General features: G+C 46.9%; 2 protein-coding genes across 3 annotated transcripts; one reads left to right on the top strand and one right to left on the bottom strand.

Annotated features, from left to right (window-relative positions):
- The first annotated feature begins 275 nt into the window (after positions 1-275).
- Positions 276-23,983, top strand: TRAF3IP3 (TRAF3 interacting protein 3). Of its 2 annotated transcripts, XM_047840375.1 has the most exons (16): positions 277-534; positions 4,186-4,592; positions 6,461-6,605; positions 6,747-6,810; positions 7,063-7,087; positions 7,749-7,778; positions 7,873-7,968; positions 13,909-13,980; positions 16,386-16,526; positions 16,678-16,815; positions 18,714-18,849; positions 19,425-19,487; positions 20,937-20,996; positions 22,085-22,221; positions 22,974-23,087; positions 23,737-23,983. In XM_047840375.1, exons 2-16 carry the CDS (start codon positions 4,245-4,247, stop codon positions 23,827-23,829), a joined length of 1,662 nt encoding a protein of 553 aa, XP_047696331.1. In that variant the 5' UTR covers positions 277-534; positions 4,186-4,244; the 3' UTR covers positions 23,830-23,983. The 2 variants fall into 2 exon arrangements, 1 of the variants encoding a protein (XP_047696331.1); XR_007148115.1 differs by lacking the exon at positions 22,085-22,221 and having other exon boundaries at positions 276-534.
- On the bottom strand, positions 20,482-26,261 carry CF1H1orf74 (chromosome F1 C1orf74 homolog). Its single transcript, XM_047840383.1, has 2 exons — positions 26,065-26,261; positions 20,482-25,363 (listed from the first exon to the last, which is right to left on the bottom strand). The coding sequence occupies exon 2, from the start codon at positions 25,284-25,286 to the stop codon at positions 24,477-24,479; it is 810 nt and encodes a 269-aa protein (XP_047696339.1). The 5' UTR covers positions 25,287-25,363; positions 26,065-26,261; the 3' UTR covers positions 20,482-24,476.

Genomic DNA, 26,261 nt, shown 5'->3' with positions numbered 1-26,261 from the left:
AAGAGAAAATCCTTACACGGAGAGCTACCTGATACACATGCAAACCTATCCTGGGAACATCTAGGCCAAAAAGGCATCTTCCCCCTCATCGAAACTGCAAGGTTTGCATGTGACCCAGAGTCCCATCCTTGTCTACTTCTAGAAAGGGATCTTGATTTGAAACCAACTGAGAGCTCACACTGACCCACTAGCAAGAAAAAGGGTGGCAGGGGTGCCCAAAGATGGGAGGAGCTCCTGTGCCCAGCCCCAGAGGCCTCAAGGGCTCAGGGGCCCACTCAGATTGTGCCAGAGAGCAAGAGAGAGGAACTGGGGTGAGCAAGCATTGTGGCTTTGTCTGTTTCCTGTTTCAGCAAGGCTGCTGTGCAGAAAGAAAGACAGTACGAAGAAGGAAAATGCTAAGGGGGCCCAGGGCCATGGACTGACAGCTTGCACTTGACCCAGCTGCTGCCTTGCCCCATCTGAGACCACAGCCAAGATCTGCCCAGCAGCTGGAATGCTTTCCTGAGCTGCTTGGTTTGGAGCCTGGGACCCAAGGTAACTGAGAAGGAGGATGCTTTTGTGTCCAGGTTGGGGACCTCCAACTCTGGGGTGGGGAAGAAGGTGATCTGTCATTGAAGCTTCCCTCGGCTGAAGGGGGAGACGCAGAAGCAGATGGATTAGTTGAAGAGTGTTGGGGGGGTTGGGTAAGCAAGAAAGCATCCTGCACTGGCTCCCGAGGGCACAAGCCACACTACAAGGGTACGGCTTTTGTCGCTCCTCTGCTCCATCCATTAGATTAGATTAGGAGTGAGTCAAATGACTTAGGGTCCAGGCTGCCCAGTGATGGGCATGAATTAAATGAACTTTTACAATTCCCTTCAAAGCAGGAGTCCCCCCCTAGACAACAAGCTGCCATTAGAGCACGTAGGTGCAGGCCCTTGCCTTCTCACCTCGCATTAGGATCTCTGCACTAGGGCGGTCAGACCCGGGCAGGAAGCCATTCATTGCACACACAAGCAGGAAGTAGGAGCAGAGACTTGGAAAGGCAGCAACAAACCCCTGTCAGGTGAAGGCACCACCCTGACCTCTCCCTGAGGCAGGATGCCCTCAGCCATACCACCTCCTCCCCAAGCTCCAATGGGACCTGTCATACTGCCAAGGGACACCCCACAGATGCCAGAAAGCCTGGGCAGTGGCCCAGTGACCTTTCTTTGAACCACACAGGGACCAGTTCCCTTTTCTTCTACAGCCTATCCCTGTCAGTCAGCCGTCCCACGTGGCTTCTTGTGTTTAAGCAAATCAGAATAGTCAAAACATCCCAGAAAGCTGGATATGATTCCATTCAGCTGTGCGCACCTAATCCTCCCGGGTGTAAGGGCCTGGGGGTCTGGGAATGCTCCCTTCTCTAAGGAGCCATTTCTACTGCAACTCCCTGCTGGAGTAACGGATCCCAGCGTCTGCCCCTCAGGAAGCAGAGTGAGGCAGCCGTATTTTTAAGCGAAGTGGCCCACTGGTGTGGACAGCCTGGCAGAGTCCGGGGGAAGACCTTACCTCAGGCTCCATCTCCTCCCCCGCAGCCCTTTCCTCCTCATGGCAGGAAGGTGGGAGGATTCTCCATAATCATAGGCTTTGCCTCCTCTACAAAGCCTGTGGATTACAGGGAGGGGACCTAGCGGCCCACGTTTTAATGGAGGGATGCAGGCACGCTGGACACCGATTCTTTACCCCGCCTCTTCTTTGCCTTTCTGCTGGGCCTAATTGCGATGGCACTTGTGTCCAGACCACAGAGAAGCCCTTTTGCCTTGTAGCCCACACGCAGAGGTCAGAGGAACCAGAGCAGTAAATATGATTTCAACCCGAGGCCAGCATCCCCTCCATGTGGTAAACAGCACTCCTTCAAAGAGAAGAGGGTGGGAGACGGAAGGATGAGGCATTCTCTTGGTCCTGCAGTGCTAGTCTAGCCGGAGGCGTTGGTCTTACAGCACTGAGTCTTTAATAGCTAAGATCAGCAAGAAAGGGGTAATAATCATCCCACTTTAGTATTGTAAAAAGCTAACATTTATTGTGCGTTATGTGCCAAATGCTTGATGTGCATTTTCTCTTTAATTCTTATCACCTTACAAGGGAGGCTGTGGCCCCGTTTTATAAATGAAAAGACTAAGACTTAGAGATGTGTAATAGTTTGTCCAAAAGCACAGGGGTAGTGGGTGACAGAGCCAGGATATGAATCCACACGGCCTGAGTCCAGAGCCAGGGTTCTCTGCCTCCCCCATCAAAGGCAGAATACCTTCCTATACCACAGGCATAGATTCTGGACATGGAGTTCACCTGTACATAATCCATTCAGTCATGTATAACTTAAAATGAGTGAGCCTTTTGGATACTGTTCTAAGGTTTTAGATAACAGAGGAAGCAGGTGGGAAGTCAGGGAACACCTACAGAGTAGGAACGAGAAGAAAAGCCTAAAGAGAAAAGCCACCCAGGGGTGGGACGAGAGAACAAGCACTGACAGCCTCACAGTCCTGCCTAGGGTCTGCAACTGCCCACAGCGGGAGGATGCCCCTCCAAGCCTGGAGAGTCAGGCATTTGACAGCATGCCAGGTTTGACCTTGTAAGACCACTCTCCTGGAGTGAGACCGCCCCACCCATGAATGACCCCAGGGAACAACTGGTATGATCCTGGAGAGAGCAAGGATCCTGCAGAGAATTCTGGACTGAGCCAGATGGGCAGGAAAGTTCCAATAAAAGGACAGAGAGTCTGCTACCTGTTGAGTCTGTTTGGCCTATAAATAAAATCAAGGGGCCAGAGCTGGTAACTGCCTGCTGGTCGATGAAGCTGAGATGCCGTCTCTGACCTCTCCAGGAACTGGGTTCTCGGGTTGTGGGTAGTGAAGCTGCAGGACACAGAGGAGAAGCTGCAGAAGGAGTCCCTCTTCCTTCATCAACCACTGGGCTGACTCCAGCGATCAGTGGAGGCAGGGCGCAGAATTTCCAGCTCTCAGGACCAGCTCAGCCAAGTCCAGTCCCAACTCAGCCAAGTTACCAGAGAGGATTCTAGGAAAATAAACTAATTTGAAGAAGGTAGGTGAGGGAGGGTAGGAAAGAGAGAAAAGGGCACAGAGAAGGAAGAAGGAGTTAGAGTTGGGGGTTCTGTGAATAGCAGGTAGGACCATGTAAAGGGGCAACAAGTGTGGCTTCTTCACCAAGCCTGGTTCCCTGCGGACTTGTTGACACTGTTTGCCTTTGTTTCATTTTTGTTTGTAATAGCCTCATTGAGGTGTAATTTGTGTAGTTGCTAGTTTTGATGGCACAATCTCTGTTTGGGCCAAGGAGAGCTGACCTGGCGGCATACTTAGCCCTAACAGAGAGGAGATTCTAAAACATGGAACCTTCAGCTTGGAGGGCTATTGAGCTGGAAGCTCTGAAATGGGTTTCAGTCAACACTGGACAGAGGGCAGGTACTCAGCTGATACTGGTTTGAGTTGATCTGCTCCTGAGGGTCAGAGCCCAGTCCTGGGCCAGAAGTGGATGTCAGTGGACCAATGTCAGTACTTTATGACTGGAGAAATTAGGGTGAGCTTTCCCTCCTCAACCATGCCCAGGACCAGGCTCAGAAGCCAGTCATTAAGGGCCAAAAAGATAGCAGTGGGTGCTGGTCACAGGACTGGCCACACCTTGCGGGGCGGGGCGGGGGGGGGGGGGGGTCTGGTTATCCCTCCAGGCCTTGAGAAGAGTCACTCACCTATTTAGCAACAACTTGGGCCAAGAGAACAGTAAAGATTATTTTCTTTTAGATTGAAGAACAAGGAGCCAATTTACCTGGTTCTCTAGAAGTCTCTGGAAAATGAACACATCCCTAGCTGCTATCCAAAAGGCTATACACACATGACAATTTTATCAATTATTCCTGACTTAGAGGCAGGGTGAGATCAAGGAAGGTCAAGGAAGAAGTGGAAGCCAGAGAGATCTTTCCACTTTGCAGAGGGAGAAACATAGGCCAGAGGGAAGCAGTATGGAAAGCTCCATAATTAGTATGGAGACTGAACCCGGGAGTCCTGATTCCCAGTTCGACACCATCACCTCCTCAGTTTTCAACCTACATGCATGGGATGCTGTGCTATTTCTGCCCCCTGGTCCTGGGAGATAGTAATTTTTTCTGCCCATCTCCTGACCCCTCCCCTTCTCCTCCCTCTTGGCATTTGGCAGACCCAGGCAGCTATTCCAGGAACTGGAAGCCAAGCACAACAGGTGCTCAGGAGGTCATCATGATCAGCCTGGACCCCAGGCCTTCCCCTGGCTTGGCCCGGTGGGCCGAGAGCTATGAGGCCAAGTGTGAGCGCCGGCAAGAGACCCGTGAAAGCCGCCGTTGCCGCCCCAATGTGACCACTTGCCGCCAGGTGGGGAAGGCGCTGAGGACCCGGCAGAGAGAGCAGCTCCAGAGAGCACGACAACAGGAGTTCTTCAGGAGGAGGAACCTGCAGGTGGAGGAGAAAGGCAAGACACAGAGCCCCAGGGCCAAGGAGCACGGTCCCTCGAGGAGGCCAGGCCAGCCAACTGACCTCAAGGAGTCCTTGTCTTGGGCCAGCAGGATCTCCTCCTCCCCCCGGCAGCAGGTGGGTCATGTCAAGGGACACACTGCTCTGGATGGTGGCAGGCACGTGGGTGGGCTCAAGGTCACTAAAAAGCGATTGAAATTAAGTTCCTTCTTCCCTAATCATATAGCAGTCCCCCTTAGCCACTTACTCATTCGGAGACTTTTATTGTTTGGGTCTTTGTTTGCTTAGGTATTTTTTTGTTTTGCATTTGCCTTTTAGGGAAGAAAAAATAATTTAGAAAGTAAGTCCATTGCTAATTCCTAGTTATCAGTTCAAATTTAGGCAATCTATACATATCTTTTACAGCATTCATTCATCCAGCATTCCACAAATATATACTGTATATGCTTACTGTATGCCAGGGACACAGGCCCATCTTCTTGATGCCCCCTCTCAGAAACACACACACACACACACACACACACACACCCCTCCTGTTGCACCCACCTACATTTTCTCTTTCACTTGGACCATTCCATTTGTACTAAATTCACTCAGTAAAGGTCTTGCGTGGTCCAGTAAGCTTTCTCTGGCTTCTCCAGGCCACCTCTGCTCTCTGCGGTCCTTATGAGGTTATAAATCCTCTAAGATTGTGTAATAATACTTAGAGCACCCATCATTCTGGCCTGGGAAGGAGCAGTGCTGGCAAAAATCAGGGTGTGCCGAGATGATCTCAGCCAGCAAACCATCTGTGTCTTCCTATCCATGTTCTGAGCATGTTGACAACAGGGATGAGTCCATCATATTCCCTGGAAGTGCCTGGCCTGGTTCCGTACCGAGTAGAAGTTCATTCAGGGCTTCTTAACCAGTGGATCTGTTAGCCACAATAGGAGGTGCTGTTCACAAAAATGATCCTTGAGCCCAATTGTAAAATAAAACCAACTGTGTACTTTCTAAGGCAAGAGGTTTCTGAAAGCTTTTTGTTTAAAAAAATTTTTTTTAAGGAGAAAAAGAACGAAAACACATTTAACTAAAAAACTTTACCTATGCCTATCGGTTGTTTAAGGTTTTACTGAGATTGAGTCAGTCTGCATGGTTGGATACTATAGGCATTTCTTAGCCTTTTAGTGTTCTGTTACAATCCTAGAATTTTTGTGTTTGCATAAAGAAAATACAAAAAGAGCAGACTAGAGGGGCATCTGGGTAGCTTAGTCAGTTAAGTGTCCGACTTCAGCTCAGGTCATGGTCTCATGGTTCATGAGATCAAGCCCCGAATCAGGCTCCACACTGACGGTGCAGAGCCTGCTTGGGATTCTCTCTCTCTCCCTCTCTCTCTGCCCCTCCCCCGCTCATGCTTTCTCTCTCTCAAAAATAAATAAATATACTTAAAAAGAAAAAAAAGAGCAGACTAGATTGTGATGGCTACTACCACACTCTTCCCCATACCTCCTTGCTCTAACGTCTCTTCACACAAAACCTCAGTGGTATTCCAGCTACTACTGAGAGGATGGAAGCCACCTCTCCAATATGGAAAGGGCCTGGGAGATCACCCACATTACACACACTCATACACAAACAGGAGACCAAGACCTAGTAGAAAAGGCAGGATCTAACCCAGACCCCCTCACTCTAAGACCAGTCCTCTTTCCACATCACCATACTGGCAGTGTAAATGGCTAAAACCAAACAAGGTAGATCAGGGATTCTAGAGAAAGTAAGTAGAGACAAGCCCAGCTCCCCATTTGCCTGGTCTGTGGAGAACCATACCCACCAACCAGGACAAGAGAGGGCAGGAGCAGGGACAACTTTGTAGTTTTGAAGGTTGGAATGGGCTACTTTGACTTTCTGGATCTGAAACTTGATCACTGGTTCATCTTTCTGCAATCTTCTGGAGAATCACGCTGTAAGAAGCTCTAGGCTTTCAGCATCCCTTACTTGCTTTCCAGGTGTCAGGAACCAGCTCTGATGCCTTTCCAACCCAGCGTCACCCTTCCTCAAGCACCCAGAGGGATCTGGCTCACCTCTCCTCCCAGGCTGGGGGCCTTTCACCACAGGACTCTCCCATCAAGAAGCCACCCACACACCACCGTGGTAAGAGCTGAGCCTCCCTCCCTCACTGGAGCCTGCAGAAAACCTTGCCACAGCAGGCTCAGCTTGCTGGCAGTGGAGAGGCCTCTCCCTTCCCACTTCCTCCTCCATGGGTTCTGAATCACCTTATCCTCCATTGCTCAGGCACTCAGACAAAGGCAGAAGAAGCCCAGCCAACAATTAAGAATGATGCCAGTCAGCAAACCAAGTGAGTACTTCCATGTGACCCCAGCTTCCTTACATCCCATCCATTCCACTCTGATAAGCTCTGCTTGAACCCTCACCCAGTGTGTGGAGAAGGAGCATGATGAACTTCCATGCCCACCTTAACTGAGAGAAAGACCTTCCCTACCCTACTGGCTCTTCAGAAGAGATCAGAGAAGGAATCGACCCACTGCCTCCTGATGTGCTTTTTTTTCTTTGATCCATTGTCATTTTATTCTATTTCTTCTCTTCCCAGTTATGGAGTTGCAGTTCTAGATAAGGTAAGAAAATCCTCACTTTGAAGGGGTTGACTCAGATGATATCTCAGCTCTTCCAAGTTCTGACATTCTGGAATTCTATGGTAAATACAGCTGGGATGGAGGGACACCTTCTTCCTGGATAAGCAAAGGGACAGGGGCCTGGAGGGACTCTGAGCCAAGGAAGAAATTTACTTGACACGAACCAGTCCTGGCTCTGGTTCCATGTTCCAGGATTTCAGGGAACCTAGAGTCTTCCTTCTTTTTTTTTTTTTTTAATTTTTTTTTAAAGCTTATTTGTTTATTTTGAGAGAGAGGGAGAGCACAATCAGGAAAGGGTCAGAGAAAGAGAATCCCAAGCAGGCTCCATGCTATCAGGATAGAGCTCAATGAGAGCACAATCCCATGAACCGAGAGATCATGACCTGAGCCAAGATCAAGAGTTGGACACTTAACTGACTGAGCCACCCAGACACCCCTCTTTTTTTTTAAGTTTATTTATTTTGAGAGAGAGAGAGAGAGAGAGAGAGAGAGAGAGAGAGAGAGAAAGCATGAGTGGGGGAGGGGCAGAGAGAGAGGGAGAGAGAGAGAACCCCAAGCAGGCGCCACACTGTCAGTGTAGAATCTGAGGTGGGGCTCAGGCACCCCTAGAGTCTTCTTGAATACCCTTTTTCTTTCTCTCTAGGAAATCATCCAGCTTTCTGAGTACCTCAAAGTAAGTAACATGTGAACTCTCTCTTCAGTTCCTCCACCCATCTACTCCTTCTTCCTCCAGGTTAATCTTATCTTCTTGCATTTTTTCCCCCCAGGAGGCCCTCCAAAGGGAACTGGTTCTAAAACAGAAAATGGTGATTCTCCAAGACCTACTGTCCACGCTGATAAGGGCCTCTGACAGCTCTTGGAAGGTAAGGGAATGAAATCTTTGTTTGAACAAAACTCATGGGCTTCTATGGGTGCCCATCTCATTCTTCTTTCCACATCACCCCAGCAAGACAAGGGGTTTTCTCACTACTGAAGAGGCAAGGTGGGGGGGTTGGGGGGGTTGCTGAGGCCTAAAGGGCAAAGATGTTACATATATGGGAGAGCTCAGCTAAATCCACGGTCATTAGCTGGGGTGATGCTGCTCCATACCCAGGGAAGACCCAGAACCAAAATTGGAAAGAATTCCAATTTTTTAATATGTTGGAATAAAAGGAGGAAGATCCCAATACAGTTGCTATTACTAACTGTGGTAAATGTCAACTATGTTTATATGGGATTCACACCAATATTAATGCCAAGCTATCACGCACCCACGATTCAGCTTAGACATCAATGTCAAAGTGAGATAGGACCTTAGATATCACATAGTCTAAGTTTTCTCATTTTACCAACGAGGAAACTGAGTGTCAGAGAGGTCAAGTGACTTGCCCAAAGTCACATCGCTAGTTACAGGCAGAACTGAAACTAAAATTCAGACCTCCTTATTTTAGTCCATTTGTTCAACAAATATTCATAGACCGTGTTTTCTGTACTGAGCACTGGAAATAAAAGATTAATTAGTCAGGGTTCCTGCTTTTAGAGAGCTTGTGGTTTTGTCAGGGAGACAGATGCCTAAACAATGCAGAGATACCAGAAATAAATGTTTTTCAGGATATAATAGCACACAAGAAGGAAGGAATGAATCCAGAGAATAGGAGAACCAGGGAATATTTATAGTTACATAAGTATTTTCCAGACAAATGTGGAAGTGGGAACTATATTCTGGGATGGAAATACAGCACAGGAAAGACCCAGAGGCACGATATGGGTCTCAACCTCAAGATTGCTTTATACTCTTTAAAAAGTTTATTGAAAACCCCAAAGAACTGTTTCTATTTACCATATTGAGATTTACTATATTAGAAATGAAAATAGGAATCTCAAAATATGTATAAATTTTAAAATAAAAATAGTAAACCCATTGCGTGTGAATCTAAATTACATATTTTTATGAAAGATAAGTACATTTTTTGAAAAAATAGTAAGAGAAATAGCATTGTTTTATACTTTTGCAAATCCTTTTAAAGTCTGAACAGAAGACAGCTAGATTCACATATTTTCTTCTGCATTCCATCTGTTGCAATACATTGTTTTCATTGAAGCGTAGAAAAGGAAAATCCAGCCTCATACAGATATGTAGCTGGAAAAGGGAAGCCCTCGTAGAACCAGTGAAAAGGTCTTAGGGATTCCCAGGGGTCCTCAGACACCACATGGAAACCCTCTAGACTATATTATGTTCAGGGAGCTATGCCACTGGGGCATAAGGCACCAAGTACAAAGAGAATGTACACACTCACAAGCCTCCGTGGACATCTAACCCTACAGCATAGATGGTTTGCTATTTAGACAGAAAGATGGGATGGGACAGTGTACAACAAAACTGAGAAGTTTACAGTGATGTAAAAGAAGCTTTCTAAGCTGGGTCCTCCTTCCTCATGTATCATTGTACCAGGATTTAAGTGTCTGTGTTTTGGGGCTCCTGGTGGTTAAGGAAGGTCGTTTGCATCAGCAGAGCAGAAGCCTGAGACAGACAGCTGTGCATGCCAGGTGGTTTCCGGTGCTGAACTAATTTGAGATCATCTCATTTATTCAACAGACATTTGATTAAGTTTCAACTATGTGCTGAGCCCTGTGCTCCAGGGACAAAAAGTAGGGTTCTTGCTCTTGAGGAGCTCGTGTATCAGCCAGGAAGAAAGAGATGGGTAGTAAACAACACGAATACAGTGTGGAAAAGCCATAACAGAGGTTTCTACAAAGTGACACAGAGGAAGGAGAAGGAGGCAATTTTTCTGCCTGAGGTGGAACAGGGTAGGATCCAAAGGAAAAGGACCATTTTAGCTGAGCCTGGAAGGATGCATAGTCTACCAGTTGCAGACGTAGGAATGATGATGGGGAAGAAAAAGCAGAAAGGAAAGGGGATTTAAGGCAAAGCAATCGGAATGATTATAAGGCCTCTGTGTAACAAGCAATTGGGTGCAGCTGAGTTTGGCTGAAATGAAGGGATCATGTCAGAGGAGTTCCGAAGACTCTGGAATTATGAAGCTTAAACTTTTTCCACTGATGGGGTATGTCAAACGTAAATAACACAGAGACTCCTTCCTAAAGGAAAAGCATATGTGTCACAGGTCCGTGAGAACACATGCTACTCATGTGAGAAACGCTGCTCCAGGCGGTCAGCAGGTAGCACTGGGAGGGCGCTGCATCTGGGTTGAAAGTCCTACACTTAGCAAGATTCCGCCCATCTTCACAAGCAGCTCAGTCAGGGGCTGTGGAGTTGTGCTCTCTTCGGCAGCACACAGGCTGAAATAGTTGCGGAACTGAGCTGAGAATGAATGATCCGATCTGTGCTTTGAAATGGTCTCTGACAACAGTGAGGACCTGGGCTCCAGGTGGGTGTGGAAGTGACGAAATCTCTGGTGACGTCCTAGGCACTGAGGTGCAGTCAGAGCCTGAGTCATTGGAGCTCAGTGAGGACAGAACACACTTCTCAGGGCACCTCTGCGGGCAGTTTCACTCCACGCTGGGCAGGGCAGGCGAGCAGAAGCTCCTTTGGTTGTGGTTTTCTCCCTCCCTTCTTCCCACCCCTCTGCATACCCACGCTTCTTTTCTTCCTCCTCCCCACCGGCACCCCAGCTTCCTGTTTTTTACAAAAATAGTCAGATTTGTCAGTTAAGGGCTCTTGCTTCCCTCAAAACAAAATCATCCAGCCCTCTACCCCTGCCATGGAGACCTCAGCCTGGATGAAAGAGCAGCCCCAGACTGTGGTATTTGGGAAAACCAACTGGAAGAATGTGACCCAAACGGGGATTTTGACATTCAACCCAGTTCAGACCTTTTATTTTTTCCATTTGGCCTCCATGATTTGAATCTCCCAGTTTCACATGCAGGGCAGCCCACGGCAAACCCTGCGAGAACCCCAAGGAGGAGCTCCCTCCATTGCCTCTACCTCCAAGCTAAGTCTGGGCCTACTGGATGTGGTGGGGCCTGGGGCACTGCTGATACTCCTGAGCTAGGTCCAACCTTCAGAGGGGAGATGGTTCGGGCAGTCGAGAAAGCAGGCTCTCAGTATTGGGCAATACCAAAACAAGAGTGGGGCACAGTTGGGTTCTAAGTTCTGCAAAGTGGAAACGAGATCTTGAGATGACAGCACAGCGGGGGATTGGCTGCAAGCCCTAAGCAACCTCTGCTAGAGCACAGATGAGCTGTGGGTTGGCGCTTCTGCGGTGTGGCGGTAGTGTTTCTGGAGAACAGATCAGAGGCCGGGGAAAGCCAAGCAGAAGCAGGAGCTGAAGCCCTCGGACCAGCACCAGGTGTGTACAGCCTCCACCTTGCTCCCTTTTCCAATTGGGGGTCCCGTGCTCTCTGAGCCCTGGGCTCCTGGCAGGGGGGCGACTGCCAAAAAAAGGTCCACAGTAGGCCCGTAAAGGGTGCTTCTTCCCACATACTGTACCACTGGGTTTCAGTCGGGGTAGCTGGGGCTCAGACCAGGAAACTACATGCCCCATTTGCAACAACTTGGCTACAACTTTCTTCCCTGCCTCAGGGAGTCTGGGAAGGTGGAGCTGTGGACAAGAGATTTTTTTCAATCCCCAGACTTGGGTGGCCCTTCATCCCCACTGAAGGGGCTATCCTGAATTGTCTTTTATTGCATTGTGAATGGAAAAGTAATCTGGGGTACGGCTAAAATACAAAAACAGTTGGAAGAGGCAAAACATTGAATTAAAACCACAGTAAGGAAGGAGAGAGGAGTTACCCAAAAATGGGAGTATATGGGGGGAAATGTAAGGATGTAATGTTTTGGGCTTGTTCGTTTCCTTCCCAAACTACAGCAAGATAAACCTTAAACTCGGTGGGCTTGATTACATTCTGCCGTGACAAGAGTTTAGGCACAGGAAAATGCAGAGATCTGAACCAGGAAATGGGGGTGCAGAAGGAGTTGATTTCAGGACCTGCGGACTGACAATGAACAGGACACTCAGGGGAATGCAGCCCTTTTACCAGTTACTCCAAAGCCCAGAACAATGGAAGTCTTTGTCCATCTCTTTTATCTGTCCCAAAGCCCTGTGGTTTCTGTAGATGCCAAATCCTAGACTCTCAGCTCTCACACGAGACATTATGAAAAACATTAATAGCAGGAGACACTTTGAAAAATTATTTTTGGCAAAGCCTTTTGCTTTTGCAAGGCCCAGCTGAGTAATACAGGAAGCAGAAAGGGTGGGGGCGCCCCCTGGCTCCCAGGGTTAGAAGAATCAGCCAAACAAGATCAAAACAGGAGCTGTGAGATACCACTTCCTGCGCCCTCCCCAGGTGCCCTGAAACTCAGAAGGGAACAGACCTCAAAACAGAGTCCCCTCCTCTGCACCCAGGCCATTACAGACGGGAAATGTTATGAGGGTTCCAAACACCCAAGCCACCTGAGAAGGGCCATGGCATCTCAGGCCAGAAGAGAAATGTAATTTCTAGACCTCCCAAGTGTCCAGCAAAGCCTACTGGGAAAAAAAAGCCAGAAAAAGGATATGAAAACTGGTTATTGCTAGAGACCCACACCCTCCTCTCTCCTGATCCTCTCACAAACTTAGGTCAGACTCAGGCCTGGAAGAACAAAACCCCACCGTGGTAAAAAGAGACAACTACAGGTGGGGGAAAGAACAAAGCAGCAAGGAGGTTGTTAGCTACTCAGCTAAAATACTGAAAAATTGAGAAACAGATAAGGCTCTTCCTGCCTGCCTTTCCCCACTCCCATCCTTGAGATTAGCATCCCTCTTGGAATGTCCAAAATGTCATGCAACTGACCCTACTTATGTGTGACTTTCTGGGAAGCCCTTTAATCACCACCACCACCCCCCACATACACATACCCTGCCTCACTTGATCTCTCTCCTCCATGTCCTGCTTTCTTAAACAATTTCTCATCTTGAGTCCAGTGTGTGTGTGTGTGTGTGTGTGTGTGTGTGTGTGTGTGTGTGTGTATTAGGGGAAGGAAGGAGGCAAGGAGGGGAGCCATTAGTTTGTTAGGGCTGCTATAACAAAATACCACAGTCTGTATGGCTTAACCAAAAGAAATTTATTTTCTCACAATTCTGGAAGCTAGAAGTCTAAAATCAAGGTATTGACAGGGTTGGTTTCTCCTGAGGCCTCTATCCTTGGCTTGCAGATGACGGTCTTCTCCTGTGTCTTCTTCACATAGTGCTCTGTTCTCTTCTTATGAGGATACCAGTCATAGTGGATTAGGGCCCACCCTAACAACCTCATTTTAAATTCATTATCTCTTTAAAGATCCTATCTCCAAATACAGTCACATTCTGAGGCGCTGAGAGTTAGGATGTTAATGTATAAATCTGGGGGTGGGGAGAGCAAAGGGGGACACAATTCAGCTCATGATGGAGGTAAGGAAGGGAATGTGGAGACCCTTTTGGTCTTACTGGCCTATATTTTAGAAGTAAAGATCCTGTACACAACTGAGGGGGTGAGGAATACAGAAGTGCCTAGACAGACAGGAGAGAGAGGTAATGAGGAAAGAAAAGAAGAGCTTAGAAGATTTCCTTCAAGTGAACTATTATCATTGGATAGAGGACCTCAAGATACAGAGAAGACTTGGGGCCAGTCCGATTCCTCCTTCTCCTATTCCAGAGACAGAAGAAAAGATCCTCTTCTACCTAAACATCCTTTGACATCCTTCCTCCTCCCTACCTCCTGAAAGAGTTCAGTTCCACAAACATTGCTTGAGCACAGACCATGTTCTAGGCAGTAAGCTGGGAAAACAGAAGAAAACTCTGCATGCTCTATTTTGGCCCAGACTAATTAAGTCATCCCATTTGCTCCAGGGCCAGCTTAATGAAGACAAATTGAAGTGCAAACTGAGATCTTTAGAAAACCAGCTGTACACCTGTACCCAGGTAAGCATTCTGGAGGACACTTCCAGCCCAGGAATCTAGAATTAAAGGAGAATGCTTGAACCTCAATCCTATGCTCTAGAAAGGACACCCAACAAAGATGAATGTACCCATTCCTACTCACCCAGTTCTGGCTTTGCCATTTTCATTTTGGTCCCCAATCTACCCTCTTCTCCCTTTTTCCTAGTGTCCTTCCCTTTGTACCCTGAGAAGGAATCCCCAAATCAAGTACTTTGCCAGCTCCAGGGAAACCTTAGGAATACCTGGAACTGTAAGGAGAGGTAAAGATTCACACCACCCAGATAGACCTTCACAGGTCCCAATCTTTGAACAGAAGTGTTGGATATTATAATAAAGCCTTACAAAATGGTTTCCATTCCACGGGCAACTTTTGTCTAGTAGCAATCCCTGGGAGAAAGTAAAAGGCTATGACTCTTGGCTTTTCTATGGCATTGTTACCCATCTTCACTAAACTCTGCATTGACCTGATCTGGGATTACAAGAGATAGAAATGACAAGTGGTGAGGGGTCAGATAAGAGAATGAGGTGAAGCATGTGGCGTTGGGGAGATACGATGGACGGTTGGGGTCTTGTGGGGGAACAGAGTTTATAACCAGGTTTGCTGACCCACAACTTTTATTTTTTCAGTATGGCCTGTTTTGTCAGACTCTTATGAACTAAATAATGTCAACCCAGCTCATAAAATACCAACATATAATCCAGAATGCCAGTCTCTTGGTTTTCAGCAGGGGTGAGGGGTGGGGGAGCGGGTAAAGCTGGCCAGCATGGTTAAGTCCACTAACTGGGACATACCCATGTATGACTTCAGCCAGTGGCTCCTGGATCTGGCTTCTAATGGAAATTCCAAGAACATAAGACCCACTCATATTTAAATCCAAATTTTCAGATGGTCCCAAAACTAAATGGAAATGATTTCGTATGGATCCCTAAATTTGCATGATCTGGACTGCTGTTTACACAGTGGGGTAACCCAGAATTGACAGTAAAAGCTTCCTGCCTTCCCCAGAATCACAGGGCAAAAAGATGAAAGGGATGGGGAGGGCAAGACCCTAAGTGAATTTGTAAAGTTGCTCTTTTCTTAAATCCTGAAGCCAATTTTTTTTTTAATGAAAATGTATTAATTTAAAAACATTGAGAGTGCTGGGGATTGTTCAGATCTCTGAAACTACAAACATTTGAAAAGGGGGGGTGGGGCGCCTGGGTGGCTCAGTAGGTTAAGCATCCCACTTCAGCTCAGGTCATGATCTCACATTTCATGAGCTCGAGCTGTGCTAACAGCTCAGAGCCTGGAGCCTACTTCAAATTCTGAGTCTCCCTCTCTCTCTGCCCCACCCCCACTTGTGCTCTTGCTCGCTCTCTCTCTCTTTCTCTCTCTCAAAAATAATTTAAACACTTAAAATTATAATAATAAAGAAGCATTAAAAAAAAAAAAAAGCTTGCTCTCTAACCTGAAGGTGTTTACAATCCCATGAGGGAGAAAAATGAATCAATAGTGTGGGAAGATAGAGACATACAAGGGATACTACGTGAACCCAAAGAAAAGCTACCTAACTCATAATGAGTTGGGGGATAGGGGTGATTGGTCAAGATTTATCAGACCTTACATGATTCTTGAACTGAACCTTGAGCATGAGTAGAGGTTAACCAGGTGAAAAGGGTAGGTAAGGACCTCTAGGCATAAGCTATATGGACAAAGGCAGAGGCCCAAAAGCACAGTGGTTGGGGGATCTGCAAGCAATTCAGCTTGGGTAGAAGCAGCATAGAATCAAAGTCTGAGCTACATGTGGGAGCCATGCCAAGGAATTTGGACCTGATCCTTAGTCACTGAGAGATTTAAACAGGGAGTGACACGATCAGCTACAAGGTTGAAGATGGAGAAAATAGTGCATTGACCCATAGAGTCGCAACTAAGGAGGTGACAGGAAGTACAGAGAAGAGACAGAGACAGATATGAGCTGTTAAAGAGTTTGATTTGACAAAGCTCAAGGAACAACTGATTACTGGGAGAAAGTGAGAGAAATCAAGGATGACTCCCAGGTCTCAGGCCTGGGAGACTGAGCAGGTGATGATGTTGGTCACTGAGATAAGGAACCCAGGAGAAAGGAGGTTGAGAAAGATGATTTTGCCTTGGAAATGTTGAATTTGAAACACCCCTGGAAGGCCGAGGGGATGCTCACCATGCCAGGACACTGTTTGTTATCCCTGCTTACCTCCCTCATCACCTGGGACCCTCTCCCTGCTCCCCTCCAGCCTGGAAGAAGGTCCATCAGATTACTGGTATCTCTGCTCTGGGGGCAAGGACCCAATTCTTTTCATCTCTCTATCCCATCTCAGGGTTCAGCACACAGAAGCTCAATATGTTTTGTTGAATTGCATCAAATTTACAGAAATACTCCCCTTGGGGAATGAAAAAGGTGTTATTGGAGATGGAAGACCAGAAAAACAGCTACGAGCAGAAAGCCAAGGAGTCGCTGCAGAAAGTGCTGGAGGAGAAAATGAGCGCAGAGCAGCAACTGCAGAGCGCGCAGGTGTGGGCGTGCTGTGTAATCTTGAGGCTGGGACCCCGGGGTGGGGGGGAAGGGGGGAGCCTCTGGGCAGCCTGGGAGACACCTGCAGAACTCCCTGGAACCCCCAAGGCACCCTCCCCTTGCTCCTCTTGTCTGACCCCCCACCCGCCAGCGGTCCCTGGCTCTGGCTGAGCAGAAGTGTGAAGAGTGGAGGAGCCAGTACGAAGCTCTGAAGGAAGACTGGAAGAGCCTGGGGACCCAGCACAGAGAGCTGGAGAGCCAACTCCATGTGCTTCAGTCCAAACTGCAGGTAGCAGGCCCTGGGGTTGGGACGTGGGGAGAAAAGGCAGGGTTTATGGGGGCAGTGACAGCAGTGAGGAGAGAAGCTGCTAGTGAGACAGGGGGTTCCAAAGGCAACTGAGAGCATCTGGCTTTCAGTTCCTCACTCATTGGCCACTTTGGACCTGACTCACTGCTGGGGCCCTGAAATCTAATTGTGAGCTCAGCAAGGATGTCTGCACTGCTGATGCAAATGAACCAAGTGTTCACTGAATGACACCAACCAAATGCAAAGGGCTGGACTGGAATATTCATCAGCCTACTGTCAGCCCACTCTCTGCATCCCATCCCAGCACAGCATCCAGTTCAGAACAAAGGTCACTAACTTACTTACAGTTTGAGTATTAACTAACATCCTGCCAATGTAATTTTTAAACAATTACAGGAGACCCTTGGCATTCTCAAGGGTTCCATCATTTCCAGCCTGTGTTACCTTGTAAACTTTTAACTCATCTCCTGAGCCTCAGCTTCCTCACCTCCAAAAGGAGGCTAATAATAGTACCTCCATTGCTTGTTGGGATTTTGGGAGGATCGAGTCAGGTAATCCATACAAAGCACTTAGTGCCATGCCTGGCATATACCAGCCTCCGTAAATATTAGCGGTTTTTTGTTTGTTTGTTTGTTTTTAGATTTTACTTACTTGGTATGAAATTTTGAAGACCCACATCAAAAATTTACCTTTATAGGGGCGCCTGGGTGGCGCAGTCGGTTAAGCGTCCGACTTCAGCCAGGTCACGATCTCGCGGTCCGTGAGTTCGAGCCCCGCGTCAGGCTCTGGGCTGATGGCTCAGAGCCTGGAGACTGTTTCCGATTCTGTGTCTCCCTCTCTCTCTGCCCCTCCCCCGTTCATGCTCTGTCTCTCTCTGTCCCAAAAATAAATAAACGTTGAAAAAAAAAATTTACCTTTATGGGGTACCTGGGTGGTGCAGTCGGTTAAGCCGACTCTTGATCTCTGCCCAGGTCATGATCTCACAGTTCGTGAGTTCGAGCCCTGCATCAGGCTCTGCACTGATGGTGCAGAGCCTGCTTGGGATTCTTCTCTCCCTCTCTCTGCCCCTCCCCTGCTTGTGCTCTCTCTCAAAATAAATAAATAAACTTAAAATAATTTTTTATAATTTGCCTTTATAATTTTACTGAAGCAGAAACCTGAGTAGCCAAACTAATAAGACAGGTCACGTTAGTCTTACTGAAGGTGTGAACCCAGCTGGTCAGTGCACTACAGCCACATCTCCACATTTGTTGTTTCTTCCTCCTGTCACCTACAAGGCAACTCTGATGAAGATCTTTTTCTTTTTTAAAGGTTTTTTTTTTTTTTTAATGTTTACTTATTTTTGAGAGAGAGAGAGAGAGAGAGCACGAGCAGGGAAGGGGCAGAGAGAGAGGGAGATCTAGAGTCTGAAGCAGGCTCCAGGCTCTGCACTGTCAGCAGAGTCTGACACAGGGCTCAAACTCGTGAACCGTGAGATCATGACCAGAGCCAAAGTTGGACGCTTAACCAACTGAGCCATCCAGGCTCCCCATGAAGGTTTTTTTCTTTTTAACCTTAATTCTTTGAGAAAAATGACCCTACCACAGAAAAAAAAAGTTGACAGTGTTAGAATGAGAAGTAAAGACAATGTGAAGACACCTAGAAAAGTGATGGGTGTTCTTCAATTTGGGTATTACTCAAATGAGTCCCTTTGAATAGTAAAGTCTAATGCATCGTTTAAATGTGAGGACCATAGCAAAGGAAGAACTAAAAATCCCAATTTTCCCATTTTCCTAACCTCCTATCTCTAAAATTCTAGTTTTCCTCTTCCATGGAATCTGTTCCCATCCTCCACCCCAGCACTGACCGGCTTCTGTGTCGGCCCCTCCTCCTTCTTACAGGGAGCAGACAGTAGAGACTTACAGATGAACCAGGCTCTGAGACTTCTGGAGACTGAGCACCAGGAACTGCAGGCCAAGATTGAACACCTGCAGGGGGACAGAGACCTGTGCAGCTCGGATACGCAGCACCTACAAGGTACCCTTCTCCCCAGAAGCCTCTGGCTCAGTGAGCCCAAATAAGCCCAAGAAAGGAAGCTGGGCAGAGAAGGCGGCTTCAGTCTTTGGTTGGCTTTGTGATTTCATTTGACCCGGAGGGACAGGCAAGGCTGTTTTAATCATCCAAGACTGAAAATGAATCTCGCCGCGCTAGCGGATCTTGTAGTTATCAGCCTGCTTTTCCGGCCCATCCCCCGAGCCACGTTGCAGCACTCCTACTTCAGTCACACGTGCCAAGGCTGCATTTCTAATTCAAAAGGGAAAGGTCAGTTGAAACACAAGGCGCCGTGAAGGTTTCCCATCACAGCCTCTGTGTCAGCTGAGAGGACCAAATCGTGTGCAACTACAACTCTTAATTCAACCTGACGTTGTCGATGCTGATGAAGTCCAAGGCACTTGGGATCTGGTTTACCCATCTCAGAACTAGGACAAGTAGAAGAAAGAGCAATTTCCACTTGACACACATCAGAGGCCTACTACTAGGTCCCATTCTCGGGTGTCAGGTTCATGAAGTCTTAGTTTCGTCTATTTCGGTTTGCATTATTTCATTTCCAGATCAACTGAAGAGGTCAGAGGAGGAGAAACTCGCCCTGGTGGCCAAAGTACAGCAGCTGCAGAGTAAGTTCCCTTTCCAGATCCTCAAGCAGCACAGCTGGCTCTTTGGTGCTCCTGGGGCTCCTGCCGCACAAAGGGCTTTGGGGCCCGGTCTTGGACATGTCCTTTACCTTTGTGCATTTTCAGACCTTCTTGGGAAGTGAGAGGTCATTTACATAGCTCTTCGCAAGTTAGTATTAGCCTGGTCTTTTCTTCTCTACTTTTCTCCTTCCATGCCAATGACAACCACCTGAATTTCCCCCAGAATTGCCATTTCCCTCAATTTTGATTTTAAAAAATGGGTTTTCTAAGCCAGTTATTTGACATATTGTAACTTATTATGTACATGAGTATGTCATATAGACTTCTGTCACTAGGAATGGTTCAGAAAATCAGCTCACACTACATATGCCTCAGTCCATTTCAAAACTACCTGTTGGGGCCAAAGAGGAAAAAGGACTTTTCAGAAGAAAAGTAGGCCATTGCTGAAAAGCTAGAGAACCTGATTCAGTTAATAGCTCTGCTGGCTGCCCACCGCCTTAACCTCTGCTACCCCAACAGAGATGTTTTGTGTAATTAGTATTAACAGAGAAAGGCAACCAGCAGTAGATGCCGAACGCCTACAGGGCAGGAGCGGAATGGACCAGGAATCACTTCAACACCATGCCTTTATTTATTCAGTACATATCTACTGAGTCCCTACTAAGCACCAGGCACTTTAGACATACACACTGAGGACACAGTGCTGAAGAGAACTGACACAGCTCCTTCCCTAATGAAGCTTACACTCTAAGCTCTATAATAAAGTATGGAGCTTCTACGAACAAGTAAGTATGTGTCAGGCAGTAATAACTGCTAGGGAGAAAAATAAAGCAGCTTAAAGGGAAAACAGTTGCTATTTCATACAGGGTCATCTGGGAAAGTCTTCTAAGGTAACATTTAAGCAGAGACTTAAAGGTAAAGACATTGAAGAAAGAGACATAAGGACAGTATTCACAACAAAATACCACACACTGTGTGACTTAAAAAACAGAAATTTATTTTGTTCTGGAGGCTAGAGGTCCAAGGTCAAGGTGTTGCCAGGGCTGGTTCCTTCTGAGGGCTTTGAGGATAGATCTGTTCCAGGCCACTTTCCCTGGCTTGTAGATGGCCTTCTTCACCCTATGTTTCTTCATATGTCTTCTATCTATGGATGTCTGTTGAAATGTCCCCTTCTTACAAGGACACCAGTCATAAGAGATTAGGGCCCACTCTGATGTCCTAAAATTCTTGATTATCTCTGTAAAGAACCTGTCTCCAAATAAGGTCACATTCTGAGGTACTAAGAGTTAGGACTCTCCCCTTATGAATTTGGGGGAGCACAATTCAGCCAATAACATATAGGAACATCTTGAATAATTAAGGTTTGTAGCAAAGTTCTGAAAACATTGTTTACAGTCAATATACAGACAAGTTCCTTGTGTCTTCCCACAGGTCTGCTTCAGAATCAATCCTTACAGCTTCAAGAACAGGAGAAACTCTTAACAAAGAAAGGTCAGCAAATTTACTTCCACAAATTCTAAGATACTGGTCTTTCCTTGCCTGCCTAGAGGCAGAGGAATGGACTACATGACCTCTTGGAGTCCCATGCAGTTCTAGGAGTCTGTGAGGTCAGGAATCTAGCAGAGCTTTTTAAGGACTGATCATTGGCTTTGAGAACACTTTAACTAGTTAGCCTCCTATCCTGAGAGGTACATAAACTGTGAAAAGAATTTCTACTCTCTCTGAAAACATGTCTGTGTTGAACATTTCAATAAACTGATTTTGAACTCAGGATTTAATGTCAATTTTTACATTTGACTTTCCAAATCACATCCCAAGTCCACACCTCCACACCATGCTGCATGCAACAGTCACCTCACTCTTAGCCCTCAAGAGTCTGCTGCCTTAACTCCCTGAGAAGAATGCATCATGTATCTGAGGGTGGGGGACAAAAGTTCCTCAATGTGTGCACTCCAAGTGGTCTTTTGTTTTCTCATCACAATCACCACGTAAAATATAAGGCAGAAAGTATTATACCCACATAGCACAAGCAAGAAAATGAAAATCTATGGTCATAAAAATTAAGGACGCAGCTAAGACAACAATCCAGAATTTCTGACTCCTAGTTCAGTGCCCTCTTCACCAACGCTAAGACTTCTGCGTGGCTCAGAAACCACTTTTAACCACATGAAGGTGAATTCTATGATATGACAGCCATTCTCATTGACTTTGAAATAAGGACAGAAGGGGAAAGGGGTTAGTTCTATTGAAGCATCCAGCAAACCTACCAGAAGTACAACAAAAGAAATTGGACTAGTAAGTATTCTCTAGAAATATCTGCCATTAAACGGGACTGGGGATACAAAGAAAAGTAAGAGGCCAACCTTGCCCTCACGCAGCTCAAATTCCAGCTGTGTCAAGGCTGAGCAGAGTCCCAATGGGAGAAAGTCAGAAAATTCTACTCCATGCAGTCTAGTCAGGGACAGGACCTCTCTTGTTCTCTCCCCTCCCTTCCCCTCACTCCAGACTTCTCTCAGTGATAGGGCCCTTCCTCAGAGGCGTGGACCGCACTATCACTGAGAATCTGGCTGCTTTTTTAGATCAGGCTTTGCCTGTGTGGAGTCCAAAGCCCTCCCATAAGGAAGTGGAACCTGAGGGTACAGGGAAGGAGAAAGAACGGGATTTCAGAGACCAGCTGCAAAAGAAGACTTTGCAGCTCCAGGCCAAGGAAAAGGAGGTGAGAACGTGACCTCAAGGTAGTGAGGGGCTCATACCACAATGGTAGGGAAAACTGCTGGGAGGCAGCCAGGGAGCAGAGATTTCAAAGTTTAAATTGTGATTGGATGCCAGCAGGTATTCACTTTGCTTTCAGGCTAACTTGTCCATCTTTTTCCTTCTTCATTTATACCAACCATTATGCAAGGTTTTGTTAAATAGTTACCTTTTATAAAGTCAGCCTAAACTAAAACACACTTAATAAACATATTAACTCCTCAAACTTTGTCCTACATAGAGTTATCTTAAAACTTTATATAGTGTCTTTTAAGTAACAAACTCTTTCCATCTACATACTTAGAAACCTACATATTCCCAGAGTATTCACATGCAACTCAACTAGGTCCTGTTGAAAATGCTTCTTCACCAGTACTAAGATCATTCCCAGGTCTTTTGTGCTATAAGAACTTCATTTTTTGGTGTCCGCATTTACAAAGCACTTGCACATACACAATCACATGAAAGCACTAACATGTATAATATATGGTATTATCATATGCATTATAATCAATCATTTAAATGAACACGTTCCAGGCAAACTAAGTAAGGCAGCCAGAAGATAAACTGAAATCTCTGAGTAAAGGCTGGGAAGGGAGGATGGTGGTAAAAATTCCACATGAATGAAGGGGTAACTCACATAGGGCCCTCTCCCCGACCTGAGCTCTATCCCAGAAGGAACTGGTAGTGATGATGTTGGTGGTATTCTCCCCCCAGTGCAGAGAACTGCATCTGGAGTTAGACAACCTCAGTGACGAGTATCTCTCCTGCCTGCGTAAGCTGCAGCACTGTCGAGAAGAGCTGAACCAGAGCCCACGGCCGCTTCCCAGAGTAAGAGGGTCTATCCTCCCATATCGCCCTGGATGATGGTGGGACAGGTCCTCCTTTAGTCAAATCTTGCAGATCATTCATCAACCCGTGCCAACGTTGGGCCAGCCCATTCCATTCAGCTTGGTTTATATACTTGAGTATAACAACTGTCGGGAAACACTTGCTCATGCAACCAAGCCTAATTTTCATGGAACTCTTGAGCCTAAAGGAAGAGGCCTACTATTAGCTAAAGTATTAAATGGTGTTCTTTTAGCCTATTATGAGCTAGTGGCAAGAGTAAGGAGAGAAGAAAAAAAAAAAGAGTAAGGAGAGCAAAAGTACTAAGGAATATGAATAGAGAATAATATAGTGTTGCTAAGTTATTTTCCATCCTTGATTACTCTAACCAGTATTTAAGTATCTGGCCCTTGCTGGGTATGGTTCCCTAGGCCAGTGATCCTGGGCTTAGGGACCAGTAACCAGCAATAAAGTGGTCTTATCCCAAAGGAAGTGAGCAAGTGAGAGAAATAACGATATAAAAAGCTTTTTCTCCTCTACTGACCCAAGGTTTCCCACGGGGCTGGAATGGGAAGAAGGAAGATTATTTTTGTCTGTATCTTCTCCAAACAACCCATGGCCTCTTTCTCTTTCTCCCCTTCCCTCCTCACAGAGGCAATGTGGCCAATGGCTCTCGATGCTGATGGTAATGATTGCTATAGCACTGGCAGTGTTCCTGGCCAACAAGGACAGCCTGATGATCTGAATCACTTCGGACAGCTGCCTGGGTGAAAATCCGAAGCAAGAAACTCAAAAAACTCAGAATGTTTACATACTTTAGAGTGTGGGTTTTCCCACAGAGATTTCTGACTTTATTATTTTTTTTAACCTACTGTAAAATAAACTTCACCTAACAAGTTTCTGTTCCTCTGAACTCTTAGTTTACCCCTGAATGACAGACACATCACAACACAATCATAAGACATTAGAGAATCCTGGTCTACTCTCCCTAGTCCGATTCAGTTGGTGGTATATAAACATGCAGTAAAACTTACCTAGTCCTCTACTTTCTGGCAGACACTGCCCACTGGGGCAGGTATATTTACAACCACCACACAAGAACAGACTACTTGACTTCCACCGCCTGTCTCCACAATCTTTCTTCTATCTCCTATCCAGTGAAAAATGAACAGACATCTCAGTTAAGTCACGAGGACTCCCTACTATAGAAATGGCAACTATGTACAACCAACACCACTACCACCTGTTCCCATGCCCACTGAGATGAGGACAACTGTTCGCAGAATTTTTCCCTAATTTTCTCAAGAGGCTCAGAATTGGTCATTGAGATGCCATCCCTAACCTGGAGCTGATCATCTACTGAGTATCTTCTACATGAGAGAAGAGCTGAAGTCAGAGAGCCACAGCTGGCAACGTGACTATCTCGGAGGAGATGCTCAAGTCAGCAAAGTCATTCTGCCTCCTACATCGAGTTCTAAGGTCCTTCTCCCAAGTGTTTATAATCTCCCTCAGGGCTGGGAACAAGCTCTCTGGGACACTAAAGGAATAGAGCAAGACTGGGGACTGACCAAGCAGCCATGAGATCCGAGCAGTGAAAACCCGTAGTGGAGTCAGGGCTAAGCAGTTGTCATCTCCCTGGTTCAGATGAAAGGTATATGGAACAGGATAGCCCAGGAGGATCCCAAACACAGTACAGAGATTCCAGTCTGAAGAACGAAGTCTGCTGCAGGAGACTTCCAGGGATAAGTCCCTCTGCAGCCCTTGCAAATGTGTGATGATCTCAACCATTGTGGCCTTCAAATGCTGAAGTTGGTCCAGGGAGCAAATAGAAGGGTGAGGTTGGGAGCTGGAAACATCCACAAAGGCTATGGTACCAAGCAGTACCTGTTCCAAGCGCTGACATACATGCTCAGGACTGACAATCAGGCTGTTTTCTCCAATCTCAAGGATGTGAAGTCCCTGGGTCAGGAAGCCCAAGCCCTGCAACTCCTCCAGATAGCTCTGGAGCTCTGATGTCCCTGCACAACTGCAATCATAGAGCAGGGCTGGCTTCAGTCCCCGGGCCACGGCCAGCACCTCTCCAGCTAGGTGAAGGCAGACGGCTCGGGGTGGGCCCCGTCTCTTTCCCATGCCCAGGGTCTGCTGAGCAGCTGCCACCAGCATCTGAGGACTTGGTGTTGACATGGGATCTGGAAGCAACATCAAGCATGGCCTCCTTACCTAGCCACAGTTCCCTGCCCTGGACCGCATCTGTAAGCTCCAGTCACTTGAGGAAGGGCCTAAAAACAAAGCAGTAGCAGGGACTGTTAACACCAGCCAGTGACACATCAGGAAACCTGCCAACAGCCTTCCCCTAAATTTTACAGCATCTTCCAAAGATCTTTTTGTCCCTCCCTCTGCTTTGAAATGCTAATACAGACCAGACAAGATGAGATCATCAATCGTAACTCATTTCTAAGGCTGCCTTACTCTCCCTTAGTCCCAAATTTCATGTGTCTTTCAGGCCTCATGGCTAGATTTATATTCTCTCTGATTTCTTCTAAATTTTACCTGTTGTAAACTACTTTCTTGGATTCAAACCTTAAGGAGTTTGGGGCAGAGAAGTGGCCGGGCTGTCTTTGGCAAAATTCCGGGCATTTCATCTAAAATTGCCCTTCTGAGGTAAAATTCTAGGTTCCAAAATTCTAGGTTTCCATTGCCAGCTTCCTCTGATCTTCCCGCCAATAACTAGGAACAGCGGTCTGATTAAATACACACAAGAATGTGGACTTACAACCACTGCACCCTGAGACGTAAAAGTAAATAAATAAAACCTGTTAGAACGGCAGGAGGGCTGTGTTTTACTTTTGTGGTCCCCGCCTTTCCCTTCTGGCCGATGTCGACGCACCCTCGGAAGATGGGCTAACTCCAACCCCCCCACCCTGTCCTGAGCACACTATAGTGATTTGTTAAATGAGGCAGGTCTCTTTCACACACGTACGTTCTGCTTCCACTTCCGCTGCAGGTTCGCAGGCTCAGAAATGCCTTCCAGTTTCGTGCGGGCTGCCGGGGACACGGCGAGGACCGTGGGTTCCGCCGCAATACTGGAAAACCCCTTCAACGCTCTGGGTTCCGAGTCGGCGAAACGGGCCTACCGCGCTTGCCCAACACAAGCCCTCCCACCGCTTTCCGTGACGT

Source organism: Prionailurus viverrinus, chromosome F1 (genome assembly GCF_022837055.1).
Source record: "Prionailurus viverrinus isolate Anna chromosome F1, UM_Priviv_1.0, whole genome shotgun sequence".
Taxonomy (NCBI): Eukaryota; Metazoa; Chordata; class Mammalia; order Carnivora; family Felidae; genus Prionailurus; species Prionailurus viverrinus.
The sequence above is the reverse complement of the archived record's forward strand: the minus strand, read 5'-3'. Positions and strand labels throughout refer to the sequence as shown.